The 27170-nt window shown below is 37.0% G+C and overlaps 1 protein-coding gene across 2 annotated transcripts in view; it reads left to right on the forward strand.

Moving 5' to 3' along the window:
* The window catches only part of acoxl (acyl-CoA oxidase-like), a 130205-nt gene that overhangs the window by 85065 nt on the left and 17970 nt on the right, over nt 1-27170 (forward strand). For both annotated transcript variants that reach the window (XM_056470581.1, XM_056470582.1), the window contains 2 exons: nt 3354-3424; nt 17731-17832. In XM_056470581.1, coding sequence (XP_056326556.1) covers nt 3354-3424; nt 17731-17832 — 173 coding nt within the window. The remainder of the gene's footprint in view (nt 1-3353; nt 3425-17730; nt 17833-27170) is intronic.

A 27170-nucleotide genomic window follows, 5' to 3' on the forward strand; every position in this document is an offset into this window, starting at 1 on the left:
AACATATTTAAGTGAATTGAACTTAAAACAATTAAGTTGCCCCATAAAATCAATTAAGTTGTTTCAACTCATTTTGAATAAGTAGTTTGTGCAAGCAGAAAACATGTTGAGTGTACCCTGTATAAAATGCTGGGTTCTACATAGTTTATGTTTGTGCAACATGAAAGAATTAAGTTAACTTATTAGTTTTTACAAATGTAAGTGGATTGAACATAAAACATTTACGTTGTTCCAAATAAATCTCAGGAATTGTGTTGTTTCAACTCATTTTGAATGAGTAGTTTTAACAAACAAACTTTTTTTGAGTGCTCCTTCTCATCTTAAGACAATTTTGAAAAACATTTTTTGATCTACTTCAAATGTGGACAACTGTAATATTAATATTATATAAAATAAAATAAAGGTAAGGAGTTTTGTTTTGCAAATGAAGTTAGACTAGTTAACTAATTAAATCTCAAAATTGTGTTGTTTCAGCTCATTTTTTTTTTTTTCAAAATATATTTATTTGCATTTGTTTTAAACATATAATACATTTAAATAAAAGAGAAAAAAACACACACACAAGAGAACCTTGCAGAACTTTAAAATCCCCCCCCCCCAAAAAAAAAAAAAAAAAAAACAAAAAACAAAAAAAAAAAAAAAAAAAAAAAAAAAAAAAAAAACACATCTCTCACTAGTTTCCGTACACCAGCATTCACAGCCATTCAATTTACAGTTTAACCTTTTACCTTTACTGCGTATTTAATAATTTTTAGGAGATCACATTATGTAATGGAGATACCAATACAAAGAAATGAATGTTGAGTATTAGTCGTCCATCCCTGTCAAGTTCTCTTGGTTACAATAGCATAAAAATGGAGTCCAAATATTGTAAAAGTCTTTAAGTTTCCCTTTAACTGCATAAGTCAGTTTTTCCATGGCGAGGTTGTTAGTCATTTCTTTAATCCAGAGTATAGAGGAAGGACCTTGTATCTCCTTCCATTTTAAAGCAATAGCCCGTTTGGCCTGAAGCAAACTAAAGTCAATTAGTTTGCGTTTACTGGTGCTCACCACAAAATTTACTGGATAAATATGAAAGTTTCAGCTCATTTTAAATAAGAAGTTTGTACTAGTAGAAATAAAAACATATTTTTGAGTGTACCCTGAAACAAAAGCATTTTTATTAGCATGTACGTTTTGAAACAGTGTGAGTTCGTCTGAAGCAGGTGATTCATGTACACTATAAACACAGTGCACATCTTTGATCATTAAAGACACCGTTTTACTTCTAATTTACACAAGTGTTGTGCAGCCTCAGCTTCTGATGTTCTCGAGTATTTCCACATGCTCAGTGCATGTGCAGGGGTTTGTGTGTCAAGATATATTTTCCTCCCCTGATAGCAAATTTCCATTCTCTCACCCTCCTCCCACACACTTACACACAGACACACACACACACACACACACGCTAATTTTCTCTGAGATGGAGCTGATAACATTGAAAAGAGGGGCTTTTACTCACATTCAGTGTCTCAGTCTGCACTTTTATTTATGATTTTGACTCCGAGTAATAATCATAGTGGTTACAGATCACAGAATATGTATTACATTGCTCAATGCATGAAAAATGCAGTGTAATGAATTGTATTACTGTCCATGCAATGTACGGTATAAATTCTGCACAGAAAAAAAACAAACAAACATGCTTTTTTTTATTTATTGTTGTCAAAAAGTTGCTTTAAAGGCCCCATGAACTTAAAATAAAGGTTTGTTTTTAGATGTTAGTATCAGTATTGCTAGTTTTTATGATATGTATAAGCTAGTGGGCTCCAAAAAAATGACAAAATTTGCATTTAGAAGATATAAAACTGATATAAACATGTTTCTCAGCATATGTTTCTCATCAAATCTTGACCAATCAAATGCTCTCTAGTATCTGACAAGCCCCGCCCCCTTCAAGACGCTTATTTGCTTTTCATTTGATGAACTAGAGCTCAATCGCTTCACTGGCAGAACAGTGATAACGCTATTGGCTGATTTGAAAAAATGGGAGGAGCTACTCTATGTCCCACCCTCTCTTTGACTGCATCTGAAATCGCCTACTGTAGGTACTACTGTAGGTACTGCATTTGAATTTAAATGTACTACTCGGACGTTTGAAAAGTACGTACTATACAGTATGAACGTGAGCAGTTTGAATGGAACTCGGACATACTACATCCGCCATTTTGTCATCATCACGTGACCTACTCGCGTGACTCCCAGTCATGAATTCTCTCGCGGTGCATCATGGAATAGCATAGCATCTCTCCAATGCACACTTCAGAATCTCGCCAGAAGTAGTAGGTCATCTGGGTACTACTCGTACTGTTTTTCGAATTGTATAAATTCTGACATACTTCTCGGCTCGCATACTGTTTTTATCGTACTATATAGTATGGAAGTGTTCGGTTTCGGATGCAGCTTTTGTGTTTCAGTTGAGATTGTCAAACATAGAATAAAAATTCATATTTCAAAGTGCTTCATGGGACTTATAAAGGATATATATCATTCATTCATTCATTCATTCATTCATTCACTTTCCTTCAGCTGAGTCCTTTATTAATCAGGGGAATGAACCGCCAACTTATCCAGCACATGTTTTACACAGTGGATTCCCTGCCAGCCGCATTCATTCATTTTTCTTCAGCTTAGTCCCTTATTTATCAGAGGTCACCACAGCGGAATGAACCACCAACTTATCCAGAATATGTTTTACGCAGCGGATGCCCATCCAGCAGGCAACCCAGTACTGGGAAACATCCATACACACTCATACACTACGGCCAATTTAGTTTATTCAATTCACCTATAGTGCATGTGTTTGGATTGTGGGGGAAACCGTAGCACCCGGAGGAAATCCACACTAACACAGGGAGAACATGCAAACTCCACACAGAAATGCCAACTGATCCAGCCGGGTTGAATTATGAATGATCAAACATAATAATGTGCATTTTCTTTATGAAAAGTTAAAAAAAAAATTTAGTTAAAAGTGACGCATCTTGTTTTTTGGTTTATTTTGCATGGTGCACTTTTAAAATGTGGTAACTTGAATGTTAAATATGGTTTTGTTTTATATTGTTTTGGTTTATATCCCTCTTTCAAGTAGATACAAATATTGACTACATAAAAAATATCTGCCTGGGGCTGAAGCATCAAAGCACTGCTTCTCATTTCACATGTGAAAGAAGTGTTTTTAAAAGCCACAGGACATTTTATTTGAGAAAAAAGTGAAAAATAGTAACAAAACAAATTGTCACTATTTTTAGCTGTAGATAACTTTATATAAATTTATAGATTCATTCAGAATTGAACTTATTTTGTTTCTGCAGTGACCTTGGAGCAGTTTGCTCTCGCCGTTCGAGACTGCCAAATCAAAGAGGACCGTGCATTGCTTAGCAAGGTATGTGTGAAGCTCTGCTTCTCTTTTTGTCTTTTGACGCGTCAAATGGTTCCAATGGAAAGTTCTCAGAAACAACAACAACAGCCTCGTGCCCACTCAAAAAACAATAAGCTGAGCTTCTCAGCGTCTTAGGGAGTTTTCAGAGGATTCCACTCTTGACCACGTGTTTGGAAAATAAAAAAAAAATGCATCTTTTATGTCTTTTTCTGGTTACTGCGCCTGGTGAGACAGACGGCTAAATTAGTGTAAAGAGCCAAAATAATACAGGGCGTCAGCGGGGTCTTAACCCACGTGTGCTGTTGGGGATGTTTTTTATCCACTCTGGGCTGATTTCGAGGCTTAATTTGGCCACAACTGTCACTGTGTTTCAGCAAATGAAATCATTTTTGATGACAAATCTTATTTTGACACATTTTGCTATGAATCCTTTTTAAAACTCAACACTCAATACACTCTGGACAAATTGACCACCCTTATGTTATGTTGGTGGCTGGTTTTGCACAATTGACTTCCGTTATAGTGACATTTTTTGATTGCAAAGCCATGACACCATAATCACGCATTCTTGATTGTTGGTGTATTTTCTGTTTGGATTTTTACCGTTGATCCTCAGTCAACAATGCAAAAAAGCTTTAGGGTTAAAAAGTCTTAAAATGTCTCATATTTCACAAAAAAAAAACATTTAGCCCTTAAACCTTTAGACCTTAAGATGTCTGGAATTCACTGAAATATTGTCTTGTAGGTCAAAATAATTAGCTTAAATCATTTCAAACGGGTCTTAATATTTCTATTTCTATGTAAAGCTACCAAATTGAGCCAACAAACCCATCCAATCAGAAACCATCAATCTCAATAAACCTTTTAAAAAACTCTATATTTATAACTAAGCTTTGCCCAGCACTAATTATAATATTAATCACGATTAATCACATCCAAAATAAAAGTTTGTTTTGACATAATATACACTCACCGGCCACTTTATTAAGTATACTTTACTAGTACCAGGTTGCACCCCTTTTGCCTTCAAAACTGCCTTAATCCTTCTGTGTGGAAGTGGAAATGGACTGTGGGAGAAAACCGGAAAACCCGGAGGAAACCCACACCAACACGAGTAGAGAACATGCAAACTCCACAGAGCAATGCCAACTGACCCAGCTGGGACTTGAACCAGCGATCTTCTTGCTGTGAGGCCACAGTGCTAACCACTGAGCCACCGTTGTTGCGCATACATTTAAATGAGTATGTATACATCAAGGGTTTGCTTGTTTGACATATTATTTAAATTATGGCTAAGAAATAACTAATTAGAATTTGTTCTGATGGGGCAAGTAAAAAATCATTCAGCTGGACCATCCAGGCCAGAAAAAATCCTTAGCATTTTGTCCAGTACGAGTCTGAAATTTCATTTATAATGGTCTTAAAAGGGTCTTAAATTTGACTGGGTGAAACCTGTAGAAACCCTGTAATACAGAAAGCATTTTACATGAAGGACACACCGGTCACAGCAATGCTTTGGTATTTTAGGTGGTTGCTTGGATTTGTTTTTGGAGGGGGAGCTGTGCCCCAGTAGAGCTTTATGTCTAGCAATGCCCCTGGTTACAACTTCTCTTTCCAGAAAATTGCCAGAAACTATTTTACTAGTATTTTCAAAAAGAACCTGTTCACACACGATCCCTTTCTGTAAAATTGCCAGCAAAGTCTGTACGTGTGAAAGGGGCTAATGTCAGACACTTGGGCTGCATTTAAACTGCATGGTTTAAGTGACTCAATTATGATTTTTTTCTCACACGTGGCACAGATCGGATTAGGCCCATGTACGTGTAAGCAGGAAAAATCACATGGATTACGCTTTACTCAAATCAGATTCAGACCTTATTCATTTGTGGAAATTTGTCTGATATAAATCGGATCTGTGCCCTCGTGTCTGCGGTGTAAGCAGGTAGATCGGATTTTCAGCTGTTAATGCGAGTCGCACATCATTAAAAACCATATCGAATGACGTCAACTCTGACGCTTTCATTTCAGAACAGACTTCAGCAGAGTCACAAACCTTAAATCTCACACAAGAGAGCGCGCAATATCCACCACGTAACGTTAACCAATATAAACTAATAAAAAACTATTGCACACATCACATGCATAAATCACGCCATGGACATTACATTAAGATGCCTAAAGGTTTAAAAAAGTCTAGATTAAAAGAAGATAGCCAAATGAGAACTTTTCTGTCATAAACTAGTTAAACAACTTGTCAATTTTAAAATAAAATTTGTAAAAATAAACCCTGTGAACAGATTAAATACAGGAACGGAGAAAAGAGCGCTCTTTTATTATCAGCTGTCAGTCAGCGCCAGCTCTGTTTTTCCTGGTCATCGCACCTTTTGCCGGACCGGTGCATTTACACTGCACCGTGTGCAGTATAAATACAGACAATCGGATACGAGTCACTTTTAAAAGATGATGTAAGTAGGTCGTCACAAAATCGGAATTGACAATAAAGATCTGCAGTGTAAATGCAGGATTAAAGGATTATAAATGTGGAGTTTTAGGATGCACACATGAACGTTGGAGTCCTTATAGACTGATGCATTCTGAGACGCTTTACATTTTCAGTGTTTCACAAGCATAACGTTAGTCCTGTTTTTGAATCCACCACTATGCTGATGCATAGGCATTTGTATCTCCACCCTATTTTTAAAATAAGGCTGCGAGCACATTAACTTTAAAGCACAGTTTAGATCAAAAAGCCTAAAAGGGTCAGTTTCAAAAAGTTATTAAGCATTATTTGTGGTGTATTTTGAGCTGAAACTTTACAAACACACTATATGGACATCTGAGACTTATTTTGCATCTTGTAAAGAGGGGCATAATAGGACCCCTTTAAAACAACAACCAACATACAAAATAACATACAAAGTAACCAGCATACGATACTCTAGTAACCACGCAGCAACACCTAAGACCTGAGAAACCAACTAATGCCCCATTCACACGGGTCGTTCAATTCAATTCACCTTTATTTGTATAGCGCTTTTACAATGTAAATTGTGTCTCATCATTAGCGCTTCTCATTCACGTTCAATGGAGTGGGATTGAGCAATGGTGGCAGAAGTGTTTGGTGAATCTGGTGTGTATTCCGGTATGTAATTGGCTGCCGTTGGTACATCAGTTGTATCAATATGAAGCTTCTTACATGCCCTCTGTTAAGCATTAATGCCAATCTGCCATGTCAATTCAGTTCAATTCATCTTTATTTGTATAACGCTTTTACAATGTAGATTGTGTCAAAGCAGTTTAACATAGAAGTTCTAGTAAACTGAAACTGCGTCAGTCCAGCTTTCAGAGTTGCAGTTCAGTTTAGTTCAGTTCAGTGTGGTTTAATTTTTACTGCTGAAAGTCCAAACACTGAAGAGCAGCTCCACAAATGCCAAACCAAGCAAGCCAGTGGTGACAGTGGAACACCAATTGACAAAAGTGAAGTTAAATAAAGTCAATGAGGCATAACAGTAGCAATGACTTATGGTGCTTTCATGCCTGTAGATTGATTGTTTTGTTCCAAAATAGAGATTAAAATTGTTACAATAGCCGCGTTTCCACTATCACACCTAAAGCAAGTAAGCCAGGGCGAGCCAAGGCCAGTCGCGTTTCCACTGTCACTTCAGGGGCCTGATCGGGCTAAAGCGGGGCTTCCTCTGGGCCAGCGGCCGGCCTTTATCGGCCCGCCGAATACCTTGGGCCAGAGAGGGCCAGCTGGAGCTTCGGGGCAGAGTGGAGAGAGAGGCAGAGCTTGCCTGAATCTGGTAAAGATGGCATGCCGCCATTTCACTAGTTTTCCGATCGCACACGAGTACATGCACCTAAATAAATAAATAAATAAATAAATAAATAAATAAGGAAAATAAAAACATATAGCTGGTCAGTTTAAGATAGGCTATTACATAAAACACCTAATATGCTCGGGGTCTTTTTGGTTATGATCATCCTTATGTTTCCCTTTTAAATGTAAGGCTGTTGCGTAAAATAATAAAGTAGTTTTAATTTAATAAGTGATTTTTCTTTGCTGCGTCCTCCTTGATGTTTCAATAACCCATAATAATCTTTACACCATATTAAAGACACAGCAGCCAGTAACAGTTTTCGAGAGTTTTTGTCAAGTTTAAAATGTGTTTGTGCATGAAACATGCACGTTTAGATGTATGTATATGTGTGAGAGAGCGGGTGAAAGAGCGCTCAATTCACAGCTCTGTCTTTATTGCGAGCGCCTGGGTTTCTTTATTTACTTATTGTAGAGATAATACAATATATAAATACAACAGAAAAATATCAAACTTTTCAAATGACGTGTCCACTTTTGTAGTATCATAGATCTAGATAAAATAAGCTATAGGCTACTGAAATCATTTAAAGAATTACAAATATCAGATATAATAAAAACTAATCAAATAAATAAACTAATATAAAACAAACAAAAGCTATAACAATTTAGGTATGTACAATATAAATAAATAAACCGTTTAAAGCTATTTTGAACTTTCATTTTGCAAATCTGATAAAAAGATTTTAGATATTTTCTAAAAAACAATGAAAAACAGAGGAGTTTTGAAATATTATTTAAGTATTTGGATACAATGATAATAATCAGACCTTTCAATTCCTTTCTGTCCTCCAGTTCTGCACTGCTTCAGAAACGGATTAAGAAAAACCAAAATAAATTTTAAATGTGGAGCTTTATCAGAAGGATTTTTAATACTTCATATAGTAATTATGCTTTGGGTAGAGTCAGACTAGATATGCCGTTCTGCCGGAACAAGGATGTTATAAAATGTTTTATACGGAGTTATTAACAAATAAATTCTGTAGTTTTATAATATGCACGGTGCGCTGGGTCATCCCTCTGTTAGTGGCGAGACCACTCGATGTACAATGCCAACACTCGGTCGGCGAGTAAACGAATATATTAAATGAAAATACATAGGCCTGTCTGTATAGACATAATGTAATGCTATACAGTAACGTGTCATTTGCTTGTTTCGGTTGTCTCGATTTTAATCGTTTCGTGATGATGCGATGGTGTGCTTTGTGTGATTCCCGCTGAATTGGGCAGGTTGTGTGACGTTTGATTCATGGGGCAGGGTTTGCGTGACGCGCTGCGAGTTATTGGCGTGATAGTGGAAATGCGGCATGATTTTGGCCTCACTGCTCAGGCCTGATAAAAGCCCTGGCTCGCACTGGCCCGACAGTGGAAATGCAGCTAATGTGGCTTTTTGTTCTTGGTCAATCGGAAAAAATGATGCTTAAGGAGGCTAAAAATGTTGAGCTTAATGTTTATTATTATTATTATTTAAAACTGTTTTTGTTCTAGCTGATTTAAAAGAAATCAGACTTTCTCTAGAAGAAAAAATATTATCGGAAATTATTTCTTATAATAATTTTGCTAATCAACTGTATTTGTTTTCAGAGATCATGCACTGAGTGTGTCTGAATGGAGGGGCGCCGCTATGGAATAAAATCACTGTCATAAATATTTTGTACGTAAATAAAATTCATGCATCCGTAATTATAAAATCGTAATGGAAAACGAAGCGTACTCGTAATTTTACGAGGGTACAATTTCAAAATCGGTGATTAGAACAGACACAGATACGACATTTTCTTTGTCTGTTTGTAAACGACTGCTAAACTTACGATGGGTGTACTTTACAAACACGAATTACAGTTTCACCACGGACACGAAGTCCTGATTACGAGTACGAATCAAACAGCGACACTCCACTGTCAAAATCACGTCACTGCTGTCACAGGCATTAATAAACAAGCGAGAGTCATCGATCACAACGGCGCGCCTGCTGGACGTTCGAGCTTACACACACCGTCTCAGGTAAGATTTCTGTTATTCCCTCTTTGAGAAATGTCCGTCATGAGCTGTAATAAAGGTTGAGACTCAATGAGGTCCTATTTCGCTGTGTTTCTTGGACATTTTACAGAATCAAAATTAAGAACGGGCCGAGGATAGAGAGCTAGCATAATGTCAGTTAACGTTACAGGCAGCGAGCGCAGAGTTTCTCAGTGAATCACTTAACGGTGTTCAACGTTAACATGACGTGTTGATTAAGTTACCTTTTTTAACTGTTTAAATAACTCTCAAACACCCTATAAGATCACCAGAGAACACAAACTAAATTAGACAGATTTATGCCTCACCTTTTTAAAACAAAGAAAAGTTTTACTCTTATCAATTAATTAACTTTAAATAAACCAGAATAAGCTAAATATGTGGTAATTAAACAATCACCAATATAAAACAAACACACACGCAAAGAGAGAAACACACAGAATAGTATAAGGCTAAATGGTAATATAAATGTTTATGGTAATAGTTTATTAATTATAATAATACAATATAATGTAACTAATAGTTTAATCAAGTAATATAACAAACAGATAATAACAAATAACATAAACATTTATATTAACAGTTACTAGTACCTTACTTTGTACAAATTTAAAGATAAGATAAAAATAATATATAAAAATAATAATAATATAATATAAAATAACATCTCATCTTCTTTCCATACATCAATGAGGAGCTTAATTATTCAGCTTTCAGATGACATACAGGTCTGTGTCAGATGATTGCCCCTCATGTCTGGGTTTTGTGGTCCGGGGTCACATATTTAACATATTTAATATTTATTTATTTTGATTCATAGTCTCATAAATATGTTTAACGTTACAAACTTCTGGTAAGCACAAACCCTCAAATATTTACATTGCCTTTTGCGGATATCTTCATTACATAATAGATCAATGGTCGATCTGGCTTTAAAAAAGGTTTCTTAATCAACAGACGTCATGTTATAGTTGAACACCGTTCAGTGATTCACTGAGAAACTCTGCGCTCGCTGCCTGTAACGTTAACTGACATTATGCTAGCTCTCTATCCTCGGCCCGTTCTTCATTTTGATTCAGTAAAATGTCCAAGAAACACAGCGAAATAGGACCTCATTAAGTCTCAACCTTTATTACAGCTCATGAAGGACATTTCTCAAAGAGGGAATAACAGAAATCTTATCTGAGACAGTGTGTGTAAGCTCGAACGTCCAGCAGGCGCGCCGTTGTGATCGATGACTCTCGCTTGTTTATTAATGCCTGTGACAGCGGTGACGTAATTTTGACAGTGGAGTGTCGCTGTTTGATTCGTACTCGTAATCAGGACTTCGTGTCCGTGGTGAAACTGTAATTCGTGTTTGTAAAGTACACCCATCGTAAGTTTAGCAGTCGTATACAAACAGACAAAGAAAATGTCGTATCTGTGTCTGTTCTAATCGCAGATTTTGAAATTGTACCCTCGTAAAATTACGAGTACGCTTCGTTTTCCTTTACGATTTTATAATTACGGATGCGTGAATTTTATTTATGAAATATTTATGACAGTGATGTTATTCCATACGCTGCTGGCCACCATGGGCCATATGACAAGCTGATAGTGAAGAGGGGGTGGGTTGGTATCGCGGCTGAAAGTTAAGGGGGGGGGGGGGGGGGTGGTGGTTGGACGGCAGGGGGAATTGGCGTGGGCCCTTGATAATGTCTCTGGGGCCCCTCTAAATGTATGGGCCCTTAGAATCTTCCTAACTTCCCCTAGCGGCGCCCCTGTCTGAATGTATCAGAAATATTCATTATGAACGTGTGTGCAGTTACACCCCTGGTACAATGATACCAGATGTTTTTCCTTCAGGTTTTGTGGCAGAGCTTTAAACTAAATGATTGCAGCACTCATTCAGTGTGGCCTACCTGTGGATTTACACATTAACCGTCTTTGGCACCGAGATGACACAGCAACAAAAAACATTATGGTGCACATTCAGTCATATGAGCATCAGATTAACTGCTGAGCGCCCGAGCAGAACCGCACTGATCTGAGACCTGCCGACTGCAGCTGTCAGGCTCTCTAGAGAGCAGCTTACAGGAATAAACCTCAAATAATGACCTGGTTCCTGCAGGTCACGAGGTGCGCCGTCAGACCAGACCCGTGATCGAGAGACAAAGAGTGCCAGTGAGGAACAGGAAAACCTCACTTCCACCTGTTTCTTCAAACTTATGATTCGCGCAGTCATGAGACCTGTGAACTCACCTCAGTCTGACATTTCACATCTACGCTCTCTAGATAACATCTGAAACAGCGCTGCCTCTGTGTAAATAGTGCAGGCGCTTCAATCAATCAGTTCAGATTTGAATGTTTTTACACTGTCAAACATTTGGGGTTCCACATAATGCATTGATATTAACCCAACACAGATTGATTAAGCTAACTAGATTGTTTTTTTACAAATTTAAGTGGATTGAACGTAAAACAATTAAGTTGTCTCCCAAAAAAACTCAAGAATTGAAAATAAGCACTTTGAACAAGCAGCAAAACAATTTTGTGTAATTTTTATTAGATTGCATTGTTTATTATAAATTTAATTAGACTGAACATAAAATAATTAAGTTGTCCCCCCCCCAAAAAAAAAACAAGAATTGTGTAGATTCAGCTCATTTTAAGTAAGCCACAGCCATATCACTCTCCAGCCCAAGACTGGTTACTCACTGAAGCTAAGCAGGGCTGAGCCTGGTCAGTACCTGGATGGGAGACCACATGGGAAAACTAGGTTGCTGTTGGAAATTGTGTTAGAGAGGCCAGCAGGGGGCACTCAACATGTGGTCTGTGTGAGTCCTAATGCCCCAGTATAGAGAAGGGGACAATATATATATATATACACACACATATATACACACACACTCACACATACATACATACATACATACATACATGTGTATATATATACACACACACACACACACACATACATACATACATACACACATACATGTATAAACATACACACACACATATATATACATATATATATATATACATATATATATATATACATATATATATATATACATATATATATATATACATATATATATATACATATATATATATACATATATATATATACATATATATATATATACATATATATATATATACATATATATATATACATATATATATATACATATATATATATATATATATATATATATATATATATATATATATATATATATATATATATATATATATATATATACACACACACACACACACACACACACACACACACACACACACACACACACACACACACACACACACATATATATATACATACACACATATATATATATATATATATATATACACATATAAGCAGACCTCAAAAAATCTTGACCTTTTACCTATAGTTTTTATCCAAAGTTTTACCCATTTGTCAAAAAAGAGATTTGAATAACATCTAATTTTGCCATGAAAATATAATATTTTACTAAATCAGATCAGGCTGGTTATATTCTGCTTTTACTACGGTTCAGATGTTGTATTTCAGACATTTGTCAAATTTGTTTTGTCCTCAAACTGCTCTTGTGTCGAACACTAGCTTCTCACACATCTCATGTAAAGCCTTCTGTTGTGTTTTGATGTAATTATTGACTGTTGTAGCTGTGAAATGACTCAAATCATCATAGTGATATGCAACTGTAGTGTTTCCCAAATCTGCCGGAACTACTTTTTCTGTGCATAAATCTGAAAATAACAGCACACTTTAGAACAGGGGTGCCCAAACTTGGTCCTGGAGGGTCAGTGTCCTGCAAGGTTTAGTTCCAACCCCAATCAGACACACCTAGGCCAGCTAATCAAGCTCATACTAGGCTTTCTAGAAACATCCGTGCAGGTGTGTTGAGGCAAGTTGGAGCTAAAATCTGCAGGACACTGGCCCTCCAGGACCAAGTTTGGGCACTTATTGGGCAAACATTTGCCTTAAAATGGTAACCAGACAGTCAGAATTAAAAGCATAAACATATATAGTTCAAGTAGTTGGATATAATGCACACACCAAAATGGGATGTTGCAGCTTTTGACTCGTGGGTAGCAAATAGCACTCTATTCCTATTTAAAGACAGTAAAGGAAACTACACTCATTTTTTTGTGGGGTCTTTAAGCTTATAATAAATACAGTTCAGTTATTCTCGTGATTATGCAAAAAGCACATGCTTTCACTTCCCAAAGCTGACACGCCAACAATATGACTTCCAGCTCAGGCAAACCCCGACTGATAACAAACCTAATAGCTCCGCGATAAGCCATCAATTCTCTGGTTTGCATATGAGGAAGAGAGCAGAACCCAAAGAGAAAGGGTGTTAGACAATGTACGGCAGTTGCAGTTTTGTTTATATTGCTTTGACACTTAAGTCAAAAAACGGGATAAAGCGCATAAAAAAAATGACTGGCCAAAAAGGGTCAATGGTCATATTATTCAATTTAGTGTCCCTGCTCGAGAACTGATAGCTTTGCACGCTCTGTTTTTTTTTCCTGTCCGGCTCTCTGAAGTATTTGGGTGGTTTGTTTGCTGCCTCACCTCTGTGGAGAGAGATATTAGCTTCTACCGCTACTGTTTTTTCCATCCCCTTCATCTTTCTGTACGACATCCTGTGCTCAGTCAAGCTGCTCGCATGTGAAGGGGCCTGCAGTTCATGTTGGGTCCTTTAGATATGGAAAAAAAAAAATCAACTCACACAAGGGTCAGCGAGTATCTTTCCACTTACATTTTTTAGCATTGCATTGTTCTAATTCTGGATGCTTTCACAGGGCAACTCGCCCACTCACTGAGTAAAAAAATGAGTTTTAAGTGAAGTTTCTCAAACTAATTTCGAGAGGCGCACGTGATAGGATTGACTACAGCTGATCCCTATCACTAATCATTAACTAGCCAATCGGATCATTCCACATTTAATATAAATATCCAGCCTAAACTTCATTCCTCATCCATCCCTTCTCCCTCCTCCTCAATTCCAAGTTCGGGTGGCACGGTGGCTCAGTGGCTAGCACTGTTGCCCCACAGCAAGGAGGTTGTTGGTTCAAACGCTAACTGAGCCAGTCAACACTCTCTGTGCGGAGTTTGCATGTTCTCCCCGTGTTCGCATGGGGTTTTCCCTCGGTATGTACCACTATATACATTTCTGGAGAGTGCAAAATACGTAACAGGAGCTACACTTTTTTTTTGTAGTTTTTGTTTTCAAAACAGACTGCATGATTTTAGCCCCGATTTTGATTCACCGACAGGTTGAGGAATCGCAGTCAAATGCCTGAAATCACAGGCAAATCGGTGCTCGTTCACGTAAATAGCAGTCACACCGTGTGAGCTTTCAAAGACACAAACAGATAGAATCGCAGATGAGTCGTCGACACCCGTCAGATATTGGGCATGCTAGATATCTGGAGCTGTTGGAGATTCAAATCATGCCGTGTGAAATGTGTTCGGATTGAAAATAACATCAGCGATCACCTACAGCCAATGAGAGAGCAGCGTCCACTAGTGTAGGTATCTGCAGGCCAGCGGGAGGATGGAAGAAAAATTAAAAGAGCTTATTTTTGGTCTATTTGGATCCAAGAAATGAAGGAAAAACTAGTGGATATTTGGCAGGAGCACCCGCGTCTGTTTGACATGTCATCTGAGCAATACCACAACCGGGTCCAAAAGGAAAAAAGTTGAAGAGTAATTGCTAATTCCCTTCGATACCCAGGTAGTTGCTATGTCACTTCTCGCATGTGTTTGGTTGTGAGATGTAGTTGGCAGACTGGGACAAGGTTGTCGGAGATTCCTTCTGTTGTAAAGTCATGCAGTGTGAAACCCTCTGTCTGCGATCCATTTTGCAGTGTGAACTAAGCAGCGACGGAACGCTACCCCAGATAGTCATGCAGTGTGAAAACATCTGTGACACGACTACTTTGAAAATAGTCATAAGTAAACATTGTTTTTCTTATTGAGTCCTTGTAAAGTGGAGTTTAATTAAGGTGTGCGGTGCATATGGAGAGAGTGTGTCTACAGGTGGTTTGTCAAGCCCACTCACCTGTGTGAGAAACTCAGAAAAGCACAATGTTTTTAAAGAGATATTTTAAAGTGATTTTAGGAAAGTATCTGGTGCAAGCGTTGGTTAAAGTATCAGAGAGATGAAAGAGTGTCTTCTACAGGTGGTTTGTCAAGCCCACTCATCTATGTGAGTGAAGCATATTTTGAAATGCACAGTGTGTAAGATTTTTTCATTTAAAATATCCACCTTATGCTGGCTTATGTTCTTCCCAGGGGCGGTACGGTGGCTCAGTGGTTAGCGCTGTCACCTCAAAGCAAGAAGGTCACTGGTTCTAGTCCCAGCTGGCATTTCTGTGTAGAGTTTGCATGTTCTCCCTGTGTTAGCGTGGGTTTCCTCCGGGTGCTCCGGTTTCACCCACAATCCAAACACATGCGCGATAGATGAATTGAATAAACTAAATTGGTTGCAGTGTGTGTTCGTATGAATGTGCGTATGGGTGTTTCCCAGTACTGGGTTGCAGCTGGAAAGGCAACAGCTGTGCAAAACATATGCCGGAAAAGTTGGCGCCAGTAGCCTTATGGTACTGCGCGCTGACATATAGCACCAACGTGCTCACGCCGACCTGAGTTCGATTCCCGGCTCAGGGTCCTTTGCCGATCCTTCCCCTCTCTCTGCTCCCAATGCTTTCCTGTCTGAATTCTCTACTGTTCTGTCATAACAAAGGTGAAAAACCCCTACAAATAATTATACAAAAAAAAAAAAAAAAACATATGCCGGAAAAGTTGGCGGTTCATTCCACTGTGGCAACCCCTGCTAAATAAGGGACTAAGCCAAAGGAAAATGAATGAATGTTCTTCCCAAGTGTTTCACAGAATTTTCCAATCCAGAGAAATGTGTGATTTTAACTTGTTAAACAGAGTTTGTCCTGCATCGCAATCCTAATGACATCACACATGCTCAATTTTAGTTTGAGATATAATTGAATATACTGACCCACTTGTCATCCAAGGTTGAAGGTTTTTCTGAACATTAGAGAGGATTGAAAGCTGAAACTCTGGTCCTTGGTGATGTATAAAAATCAAGTCATCTGGCACTAAAAAACAAAATTAATACTTTGTTATAATAATTTGAGAGGTCTTTTGATATAAGATGAAGGGTCTGTGCAAGAAACAATATTATTTCTAGCATTATTAACTTAAACCACAGTCTAAGCAAACGGTCATTCACAACAGTCTGGGAGTGTGAGATTCCTGTTGTAATGATGTAAACACAGGTGCAAACTCACACGTGAGCAATGTTTGTTTACAATGGATAGGGAGGACGTGTGTGTTGTTTTGCTCTTCCTCTTTCTAGAAGACAGTCTATATAAAAAAAAGTAAACAAACAGCATTAGTTTGTGTGTGATTTTGCATCATGTGACTGCACTGTAAAAATTGTTGCTGCCTTAATTTTTTTTAGTTGAATCAAATGAACTTTTATCATCACCTCACATTAATAAATGTGAGCTAAGTTAAACCTTTTTTACTTTAAAAATGCAGTTGAAACCTAATTAACTTATTAAAATAAGTTACATTCACAAAAAACATATGTTGTCATGACTTTTTGTCATATTGTTTTTACAGTCTGGATGCTTGAATTTCAGATTGGACATGCTCAGGTCGATTTGATGAGGTTGTGGATCTGTTTAATTTAAGGCATACATTTTATCTTACAATCTGTGCTATCATTGCTAATGCATCTTTCAGTGATAGACTATAATGTTAGCAATAATTATGTTAACCAATTTGATCCTATCACAGAAATAAAGCTACTAACACTGAGGAACAAAATCCCTGGATTTACATGCAATTTCTTTTCTCAACCTTTGAAATCAGAACTGAGGCTTTTTGAAATCAGTTCCCAGTAAGGCGTTCACGATGCATTATGTAGAAGAATGATTAGCAAAACTGTACTTGCCCATATGCATTTATAAAATCTGTGACCATTATGTAAGATTCAACTGCTGCATACTTTGGCAAAATAAATAAGCATCACTATAGGTTGCGTGCACATAGCTGCTAAATTTGGTTGTCAGTTCACCTTCTGGGAGTGAAAAAAAACATTTAGAAACTGAATGTTATAATAAAATCATTATAGCAAAACAAATCAATCATATCTATCAGTATATTTGAACAAAGTACTTTAGAATCACATTACTATACCATCAGCTTGCCATGAATGAAGCCGGGATCTAGCCGTACCAAAAACGTGCTATGGATGTTAAAATGTGGAGCACTGAATGCAGTACAGAACTGTGTGCATCCAATATGTGCAGTTCAGGCCTGTTTGTTAAAAGAATCTTCCTTTAGTTTTTTTTTTTATTGTACATTTGGTTGTTTCTCCTGCAGTTCTGCCTCCTTCACGGCACAAGTCTGGTGTACCAGGAGAGAGCCTGGTATCTGGAGCACAAGTACCTGTCCCCTGCTACCAGCCGACAGATCCGCAGCCAGGTACTCAGCACACTGTTAATTACATTTCATATATTTAGAGAAATAAATTTTTCCGGTACTATAAAGTTACACTTGAATCAAAAGGTAATTTCATTTTGCATTAAGTTTGAATAATATGTGCACCACAGTTTCTGGTGATTTTTAATGCACTCGTTTTCTCTTAAAGAGCTCATATTATACATGAAATAGGGTCATATTTAGGTTGTAAGGGTCTCCAACAACAGTCTAATGTGCATGCAAGGTCATAAAACACTTTCATGGTCTTATGATCTGCATTATTTTTACCTAATTATCCCAGCGACTCCCATATGAATCGTTCAGCGATTCATTTGTTCCCAAACCCCCCCTCAAGCTAATCTGCGCTGATTGGACCGATGACAGCCTGCTGCGATTGGTCGACGACACTGACAGGCTTCAGCGCGAGACAAAGTGAAATGCCCAGCTGCTAATCAACAATATAAAAGTAGTCACAGTGCACACACGCTTCATAGTGGATTTTGGCTGCCAGTGGGTGAATGTAAATACAGACGATGGACTAGAAAATACCGACGACTAACTATTTTATTGAGCAAAATTCCAAGAACTGGCGAGGAGATCTCCTAGCCCATGGCAGTGTACTTGCTCTTCTCACACACACACACAGGGCCGGCGCGTCCAGAATAGAGACGGCGCGGCGGCGACACCTCCCTCACCACCCGCGTCCTTAGTTATATCCACGAAAAGACCCCTACCTTTTCAAAAACCCATAATATGGGCTCTTTAAGATTTTGGTTAAAAAAAAAACACATTTTGAACCTGACTTTATCTGATGTTCAGATTTATTTCATTTTTTGCTAGTAATGCACTCAAATTTGCACATGTTTTATTACTAATGGCTCGTTTGTGTATTAAAATTAACATTTTGGAAAACTCAATACAAAGAAATCCAAACAGTAAACAGTAAGCTTGGGAAGTATGGGGCATAACTAGTAGTGTCTAAAAATAAAATGCTTTAAAATCACAATTACTGCAATTATTTGAATATATAATTTTACATTTTATATTAATATTTTTTTCATCTTTTAATACCTTTAAAATATAATTTATTCTTATGTATTTAATCTTGAATTTATCTTGAACATCATTACTCTAGTCCAGGGGTGTCCAAACTCGGTCCTGGAGGGCCGGTGTCCTGCAGATTTTAGCTCCAACTTGCCTCAACACACCTGCACGGATGTTTCTAGAAAGCCTAGTAAGTGCTTGATTAGCTAGCCCAGGTGTGTCTGATTGGGGTTGGAACTAAACTTCGCAGGACACCGGCCCTCCAGGACCGAGCTTGGACATGCCTGCTCTAGTCTTCAGTGTCACACGATCCTTCAGAAATCATGCTAATATGAGCTCAAGAAACATTCTTATTATTATCTGTGTTGAAATGACTGCCTAATATGTTGGTGAAATTTATATTTTTGTTAGGCTTCCTATAAAAACAGACACATTTTCCTATGCTGTAGTTGTATCATAAAAAAAGGCAGATTTTTTTTTTTTTTTGTTCATTCAAATGCAAAAATATTGTACAGTGAAGACAATCCACCACAATCCATCTATTATAAAGTGGCACTATCAATCAATTTAATGAAATCTAACCCACTGCAATGAAATCAGCCACATCAGGAGACTATCAGCACACTGTCAATCATTCTTTCACTGTTAAAGAGGCGCAAAGCCTTTCCTGCTGCTGTTTGAGGATTAGATCTCCTCATTAACCCTTTGCACATTAACAGTGTTTACAGACAGTGACAGAATGTGGACACTTGTAAATTAGCCACACATATGTGTCTGATGTATTTTATACAGTCAAAAACACATTTATTATATGGCCCTACCCCCAACCCAACCCTCACAGGACCACCAGCAGTGCTGATATACAGCCATATTGCAGTGCTTCACGCGTGATATTGTTTTTATACAACAGTTTGATAGCAATATCATGCATATAAACAATAATAATCTCAAAAACCTCAAAAAAAGTATGATTTTGAAGCGTTTTGAATTACAAGGACATCAGGCATGTCTTTATAAACCACCATAATACAACTTTATCATACCCATGTCATTATACAAAAACAACTGTCCTTGTAAACCACCAAAACTAGTACACACACACACACACACACACACAAACACATACACAAAAGTTGTGTTTTAAATGGCACACTATACACATATGCACTTGTTCACACAACCATGTAGTGTATGAGTTTAGTGTCATCTCAAATGGAACACTAACTTTGTTTACTAAATGGGAATACATAGACGACGACCTAGACGATGTTTGAAGGTTGCCAGATTAGTGAAATAAATGACCAAACTACCAAATAGTATCATACCAATATCTTACCACCAACAGTACCAAGTAATCACTCATGTAGGAGAATTTTGCTTGCACAATCTAAATAAAGTAATCCAATCTCAGTGTCCAATTGCAAAACTGCGAGCGTTGAGTGTGTGAGGTGTTTAACATTCCACACTTTATTTTAACGGTTGAATAAGTGCATCATCCGGGTATTTAAACTGCACTTAATCTTTTCACATGCACTACTTGCACTATTTAAAGTACAAAATTATGGAGAGAGATTAGACTCAATAATAATTCACGCAAAAGACACGATGTACACATGCATAGCCAAATTCACGTACGTAAAATATTTATTTATACTTACAAAAACAATTCACATGCACAAAATAAAAATACATTTTCATAAAATACGTTTCACAAATGCAAAACACCATTTGCAAATATATAAGAGTGTACAAAAAGTTTTGAATGTTTAAAATTGACGAGTTCATCCTGAATGAGAATGTGCAAATCCTCTCTCACGTACGACTCACCCTGAATACGAGTGTGTGCATTTTTGAGACTTTCCTGTCAGCACACACCTCCCACGTGAGTCACTCGTGCCCTGTAGCCAATAAGATGCGAGCTTACATGTTGGTTAGAGGAACAGACTGCGCAAAGGGAGCGCAGAGTGGTTGACATCGAGTACAGCTCTCATCTGATTGGCTGAGAGGTACGAGTTGCCTGTTTCTGGCAGGAAAGTCTCAAAAATGCACACACTCGTATTCAGGGTGAGTCGTACGTGAGAGAGGATTTGCACATTCGCATTCAGGATGAACTCGTGAATTTTAAACATTCAAAACTTTTTGTACACTCTTATATATTTGCAAATGGTGTTTTGCATTTGTGAAACGTATTTTATGAAAATGTATTTTTATTTTGTGCATGTGAATTGTTTTTGTAAGTATAAATAAATATTTTACGTACGTGAATTTGGCTATGCATGTGTACATCGTGTCTTTTGCGTGAATTATTATTGAGTCTAATCTCTCTCCATACAAAATGGCATAAAACAGTGCATACAATTGCAATTTAGGACACACACACACACAACATGATGTATTGTACTGGTGGTTTGAGGACTCTACATAGATGTAACAGGCTTGTAGTCAGCCTAGTGAAGAGAGGGGGGGGGGGGGTCTTTTTCTCTAAAAGTGAACCTTTTTTGCATTTTCCCCCACATTTTGTATTTGATTAAGAAGTTTAAATACAGCATTTTTGTGATACTTTATGAAATATTTTGCGCTGGACTAACTTGTCTTCTAGAGTCATGTGCATGCTTTTTCCAGTACCAAAAAGAATGACTGTTTTGCCAAGTTGCTTACTAAGATCATGTGCACATTTTGTCAGTCCAAACACACAACATGTTATTTTTTCATTTTTATTTGGATACATATGGTGATATTCAATAATGCAATATGTTGTGATAATCAATATGCACAATATCGATAACCATTACTTTAACTTTTAGAGTGCTTTTGAAATATATTCAGATTGCAGTATTGGTTGTTCATCACAGCAGCACATGCTTGAATATTTAATCTGTGATTTTTATTCAAACAGACATTATTATTCAAACATTTTTATATCATATGACATGAGAAATTCTGACTTAGGCTTTGTTTACACATGTTTTATGCTCATAGTAAACGTGTTTTTAATGATTTTGCATTTTACGTGTGTTTGACTGTAAAAGCGCACCTACAGGTGTTTCTCTAAACAGGCGCAGGTCAGATTTTCTCCAGGTCATAATTTATTTTATTTAAAGTAAGTTCGTTTAAAAACAAACAATTAGACCCATCCAGTTTCATCTGGAATGCGTCCCAGACCACCTTCTGAAGTTGTCCGAGAGATCGGATTTATATCCGATCAGAATAAAAGAAATGAAGTGAACAGGTGTAAACAGCCTCAAAAACACAAGCCTGACTGGATTAGCACCTTTTGCTGTGAAGTAACCGCTGGCGGCTGAGGACTCCGCTTGGTACTAAAGCCGTCATTGGTCACAGGACAATAATGCCCAATATACAGGACGTCCCGGCTAATGCAGCCAGTTGGTCTAGAACCTCATGGTAGCGACAGATTCTCATCTATTAGGAAGTAAGAAACAATAGCCCTACCCTGTTTGGCAGTCTTTTTGAACAAATGTTCAATATTTTGCGACAATGACGCTGCTGTCTGCTTTCCATATCGTTACTCAGTATGGATGAAGATGTCGCATCAAAGATTTAAACGTTACCGTTTATTGGGTTATGTCACGTGACTCACGTCACATTATTGTGTCTTTGAGGCTCCGTTGGATTTAAATTGCTGGCCAAGGTTATTTAAAATGACACTATTATAAAATATATATTTTTGTAAAGTACATAAAATAATTAAAAGGACAAAATCTGGACCTTTTGGCTGTGGGTGGTGGGTCGTTCGAACCACCCGAACCTATGTATTATACAAAGCAGAGGTTCTTAGTCTCAGTCCTGGAGGTCCGGTGTACTGCAGGTTTTAGATAAGACACACCTGGACTAGCTAATCAAGCTTTTTATTAATTATCAAGTGCTTCTTCAACAGCACTATTAATTAGTTCAGGTGTGTTTGATCAGGGTTGGAGCTGAATTATGCAGGAAGGTAGCTCTCGAGAAACAGGGTTGGTGACCCCTGTACTAGGCTTTCTAGAAACAGTAAGTGCATGTACATGGATGCAAATAATCTGATTCAGTAAAGACAATATTCTGATTAAGAGTCTACCATGTAAACAGCGATTTCTGATGATCTTAATCTGACTAAAGATCATAATCGAACTAAGCAGAATCTGAATTAAGACATGTGGAGTACACGATTTTAGTGGCATTATTGAAGTGCAGTACAGACATGTAAACACCCTAATCAACCTATTACCGCCAGGTAGGACTTTTCACTGCATTTTGCAACAGAATAGTCCATACACCTGGCTGTTTGACACTATTCTCTGCACCTACCGAGTCAGTAAAGGACCACAGACGTGAAATGCAGAAGTTTATTCTTTCCATTCGGCGTGCAGTAACAAATTCCATTAAAACAACACTTCCAGCAGTCCTTACTTCATACTCGCAGTCAATACCTCAGTTTGTCATGGGGGCATGCATGAAATATTCCTGAATCAAAGTGAAACTGCCAAACTGCAGTTAATGTCGAAAAATGAAAAATGAAACACCCAAGACTGCATGAACCTCCGGAGATAATGTGGATAGCGTGATGACACAACGACGTTAATCGATCCATGTGCTATAACATGTTAAACTGGATCATGAAAGGAACATTCAAAAAGCAACTCATGTAAACACCTTAATCATATTATTGTCTTATTCACATTAAGACAAATAATACGATTACTGACGTCCATGTAAATGTGGTCATTCTTGCAGGTGTGTTGAGGCAAGTTGGAATCTGCAGGACCGAGTTTGAGAACCCCTGTTATACAGTAAAAATGACTTCTCATACAACCATACCCCAACCCCTACCACTAAACACGATCCTCACTGGAAAACTGTGGCAAATTGTGAATGTCAAAAGATCTTATGATTTTTAAGCGTTTTGAATTACAAGGACATCAGGCATGTCCTCATAAACCAGCTTAATAGAGATCAACTACACTGTAAAACATGTCTGTAAATTGACAGGTTTTCTGTAATTTTCCCATTTATTTATGATTTTGAATTGCATTATGGGATCTTGATCTTTCTTCCAACAACGTTTAACCTTGAAAAGTTACCTTAAAAGTTACTTTTGTTGATATTTTTAATAGTTTAGAGTGAAATATCGTCTGGGTTGATGTTGTATACTGCGCTACAAAAACCTGCTAATAAACTGCCAGTAAATTTTCTGCTATTGTACAGACTTATTTCTCTATATATTATTTCTTATACCTTATACTATTTACTAAAATGTCAATAAAAGTCACTTTGTTAAACTGTAGAGTTGAATTTACAACATCAAAATCGATAGAGCAGAGATCAACGTCCCATGATGCAATTCACAACCGTAAATAAACAAAAAACATTTGGGAATCACAAAAAAACAGAAGCATTTTATTTAGTTTTGTATTTACACTGTAGGTCATACCCATGTGCTTATACAAAACCAGCACAAACACACACACACACAAATGACCAGTTGTTCACAATTATCTGTGATTAAACAGTGCGTCGGGACAGAGGTTTTGACACGGGTCTGTCAGTGTGCCATCAGCAGGTGTTTTACCGCATGTTTACCAGTGTAGTAAACCCAACACAGCCGCCGTTTCTGCGCAAACAACCCTCTCTGTTCTCCCACAGCGGCCGCCGCACGTGACTGAAGGCATGTGCTTACGGTTCCTTTCAGCACGCTCATATCAACTATTGTTACACGTTTTCAATGGCTTATTGAAGTTAATTTATCATGTGACAGGCCAAAATAACCCTATTGCTTGTTTAGAATTAGCTGCTGTTTACTAGTTTTCTTAAGGACGCACATAGGAATCATAAATGAGCTCTCTTTAGCATCTCAACGGTTCTGCTTGGACACTACTGAGATTAAATGAAGATCAAATTGAGATGTTTTTGGCCTCTCAGATTGGCAATTAAAATTTTGATTTAATTGTTAGCATTAGTTAAACTAATAGAACAATACTTATGCAGCATTTATTAATCTTAAAAATATTATTTATGAGTCATTTGTTTACATTATCTAAAATTAAAACATTTTTTAATTCATTGCATAGTGTATACAGTTATTAATTTGAAAGAAATTTGCACATTTTGCTAGCAAAAGACAGTATTTAGTTTGAGTCCATATACCAGACCCAAGTTTGAGTCCATATACCAGACCCATCTTCTAATTTAATTGTTTTTCTGCCTTTTTCCCTTGTCCAGGCAATCCCAAACTGCCTCTATAATTCTACAGTACAATAAGTTCTGGGCTCTGTGTCATTTCATGACTGCTTTAGCCGTTTTTGTCTATAAATATCAATCTATCAATCTATCTATCTATCTATCTATCTATCTATCTATCTATCTATCTATCTATCTATCTATCTATCTATCTATCTATCTATCTATCTATCTATCTATCATAATATATATATATATATATATATATATATATATATATATATATATATTCGTCATTTTAGCATCATTATTTATATTTATTTATAATATAGTAGAATAATCTCTCTCTCTTAACCTGAACAGTAAAGATATTTATAGATCATTACATTGATTATGAAATTATATATATATATATATAAATAAATAATCATATCGCATTTTAGAGTTATGATTGAGAAGCGTTTAATATGTTTTTCTTTTATAGCGAACACAAAGTGTTGTGCATGAAAATAAATGTTTTAGTGTCAGTATAACTATTCTAGCTTATGTAATGTTGAATATAATGCAAGAGGGAATCTGATAATGACAAATGTCTGATTTTACCAGTAGAAAAAAATGATCTAATAATGTTGTCAATGACAAATGACAAGCATATGTCTCAAACATAATAATTCAACATCAGAATTATGAATAGTTGTATTCTGATCTCATCACTTTACTGTGCAGTAATGACCAGGACAAATTTAAAGTCTGTTCAAGTTTACCTTTCAAAGTCTATACAAAATTTAGCTATTTATCAACAGTAGACGTACACATAATATTACTGCTGGTTTACCATATGTTTCAGAAATAACAATGATAATAGCCTGCTCATATTAACCTTTATTTTACATCTACAGAATCTTGAGTAAATCGTGATCTTGATTAAGCAAAAAAATCGTGATTCTAATTTTAACCAGAATCGTGCAGCTCTAGCATAGGCGCATAACTAATGCTCTCTGCGCTGGGCTTTACAGCAGCTTTTAGTTGGTCAATGGCACGGTCTATTTCAGTTCCTCAAAATAGCAAACAAACAATGCACCTTATAACACACACACAAAAAACAATGTGACGCAAAATGTGAAAATTAGGGTTGCGCCGGTCTGAAATTAGCAACAAATTGCGCCAGGTGTATGATAGAGCCCGTACTCTTCATTAACGTAATCGCTGACTTTGTTGTGTTTAGGTTCATAATCAAGACCTTATTAATTCCTCTGTACTTCAAAAGAGCATCAAATGTTCCTTCGGCACTTTGTTTATGTTGGCAGTCACTGGATTTCTCCTATTTAGTTGAGCGTGAGTTGCTGAAGAATGGATCTGCCCTTGGACAAGATGAAAACATGTTTTGGACAGATAAGAGCGAGCATCTTTGCCTATCATCTCATTTTCCATGCCACGCAATAAGCCATGCAAATAAAGGCAGGCTGAGCGAGCTTTGATTGACGTTACGTTTGTTATTGATCTGAGGCGCAAGTCCAACCAGAACATTTGTGTGTGCTGGAAACTGTACTCAATGAACAAACACGGCAGATCACTTTCATTTACTCTTTCTGAGGAGCTGCAGATTAGTTTGTTTGGCCGTTTCAGCACAGTTCATTTTAGATTTGTTGAAGAATGCAAGGTTTCCAGGGGATACAGTTTACTATAAAGAAAAATAATTTTGTACTTGAATCCAAAGAATTTACCCTAGTGTAGGGCTGTCATGATATCTATTTTTTGCTGAGCGATATATTGCACCCAAATTAATTGCGATAAACAACATTATTGCCACTTTATAATATATCATTATTTAAAAAAATACATTTTTACATCATAATAGTGTAATAAATCAGGTACAGTTTCAAAGAACATTTTATTTGTAAGAATATTTAGATGTTTGAAATTCAAACATGAAAAAACATCTTAAAACAAATAAATAATAATAAGTGTAAGTCAAAAGTAGACTTTTAAAGCATCTCAGGCGCCATTTTTTAAAGAATCAGTCAGGTTCCAAGACAGGATTGTCTGTTAAAGGTTTGCAGCATATACAGTTGAGGTCAGAATTATTAGCCCCCCTGAATTGTTAGCCCCCCTGTTTATTTTTCCAC

Source organism: Danio aesculapii, chromosome 13 (assembly GCF_903798145.1).
Source record: "Danio aesculapii chromosome 13, fDanAes4.1, whole genome shotgun sequence".
In the NCBI taxonomy this organism is placed as follows: Eukaryota; Metazoa; Chordata; class Actinopteri; order Cypriniformes; family Danionidae; genus Danio; species Danio aesculapii.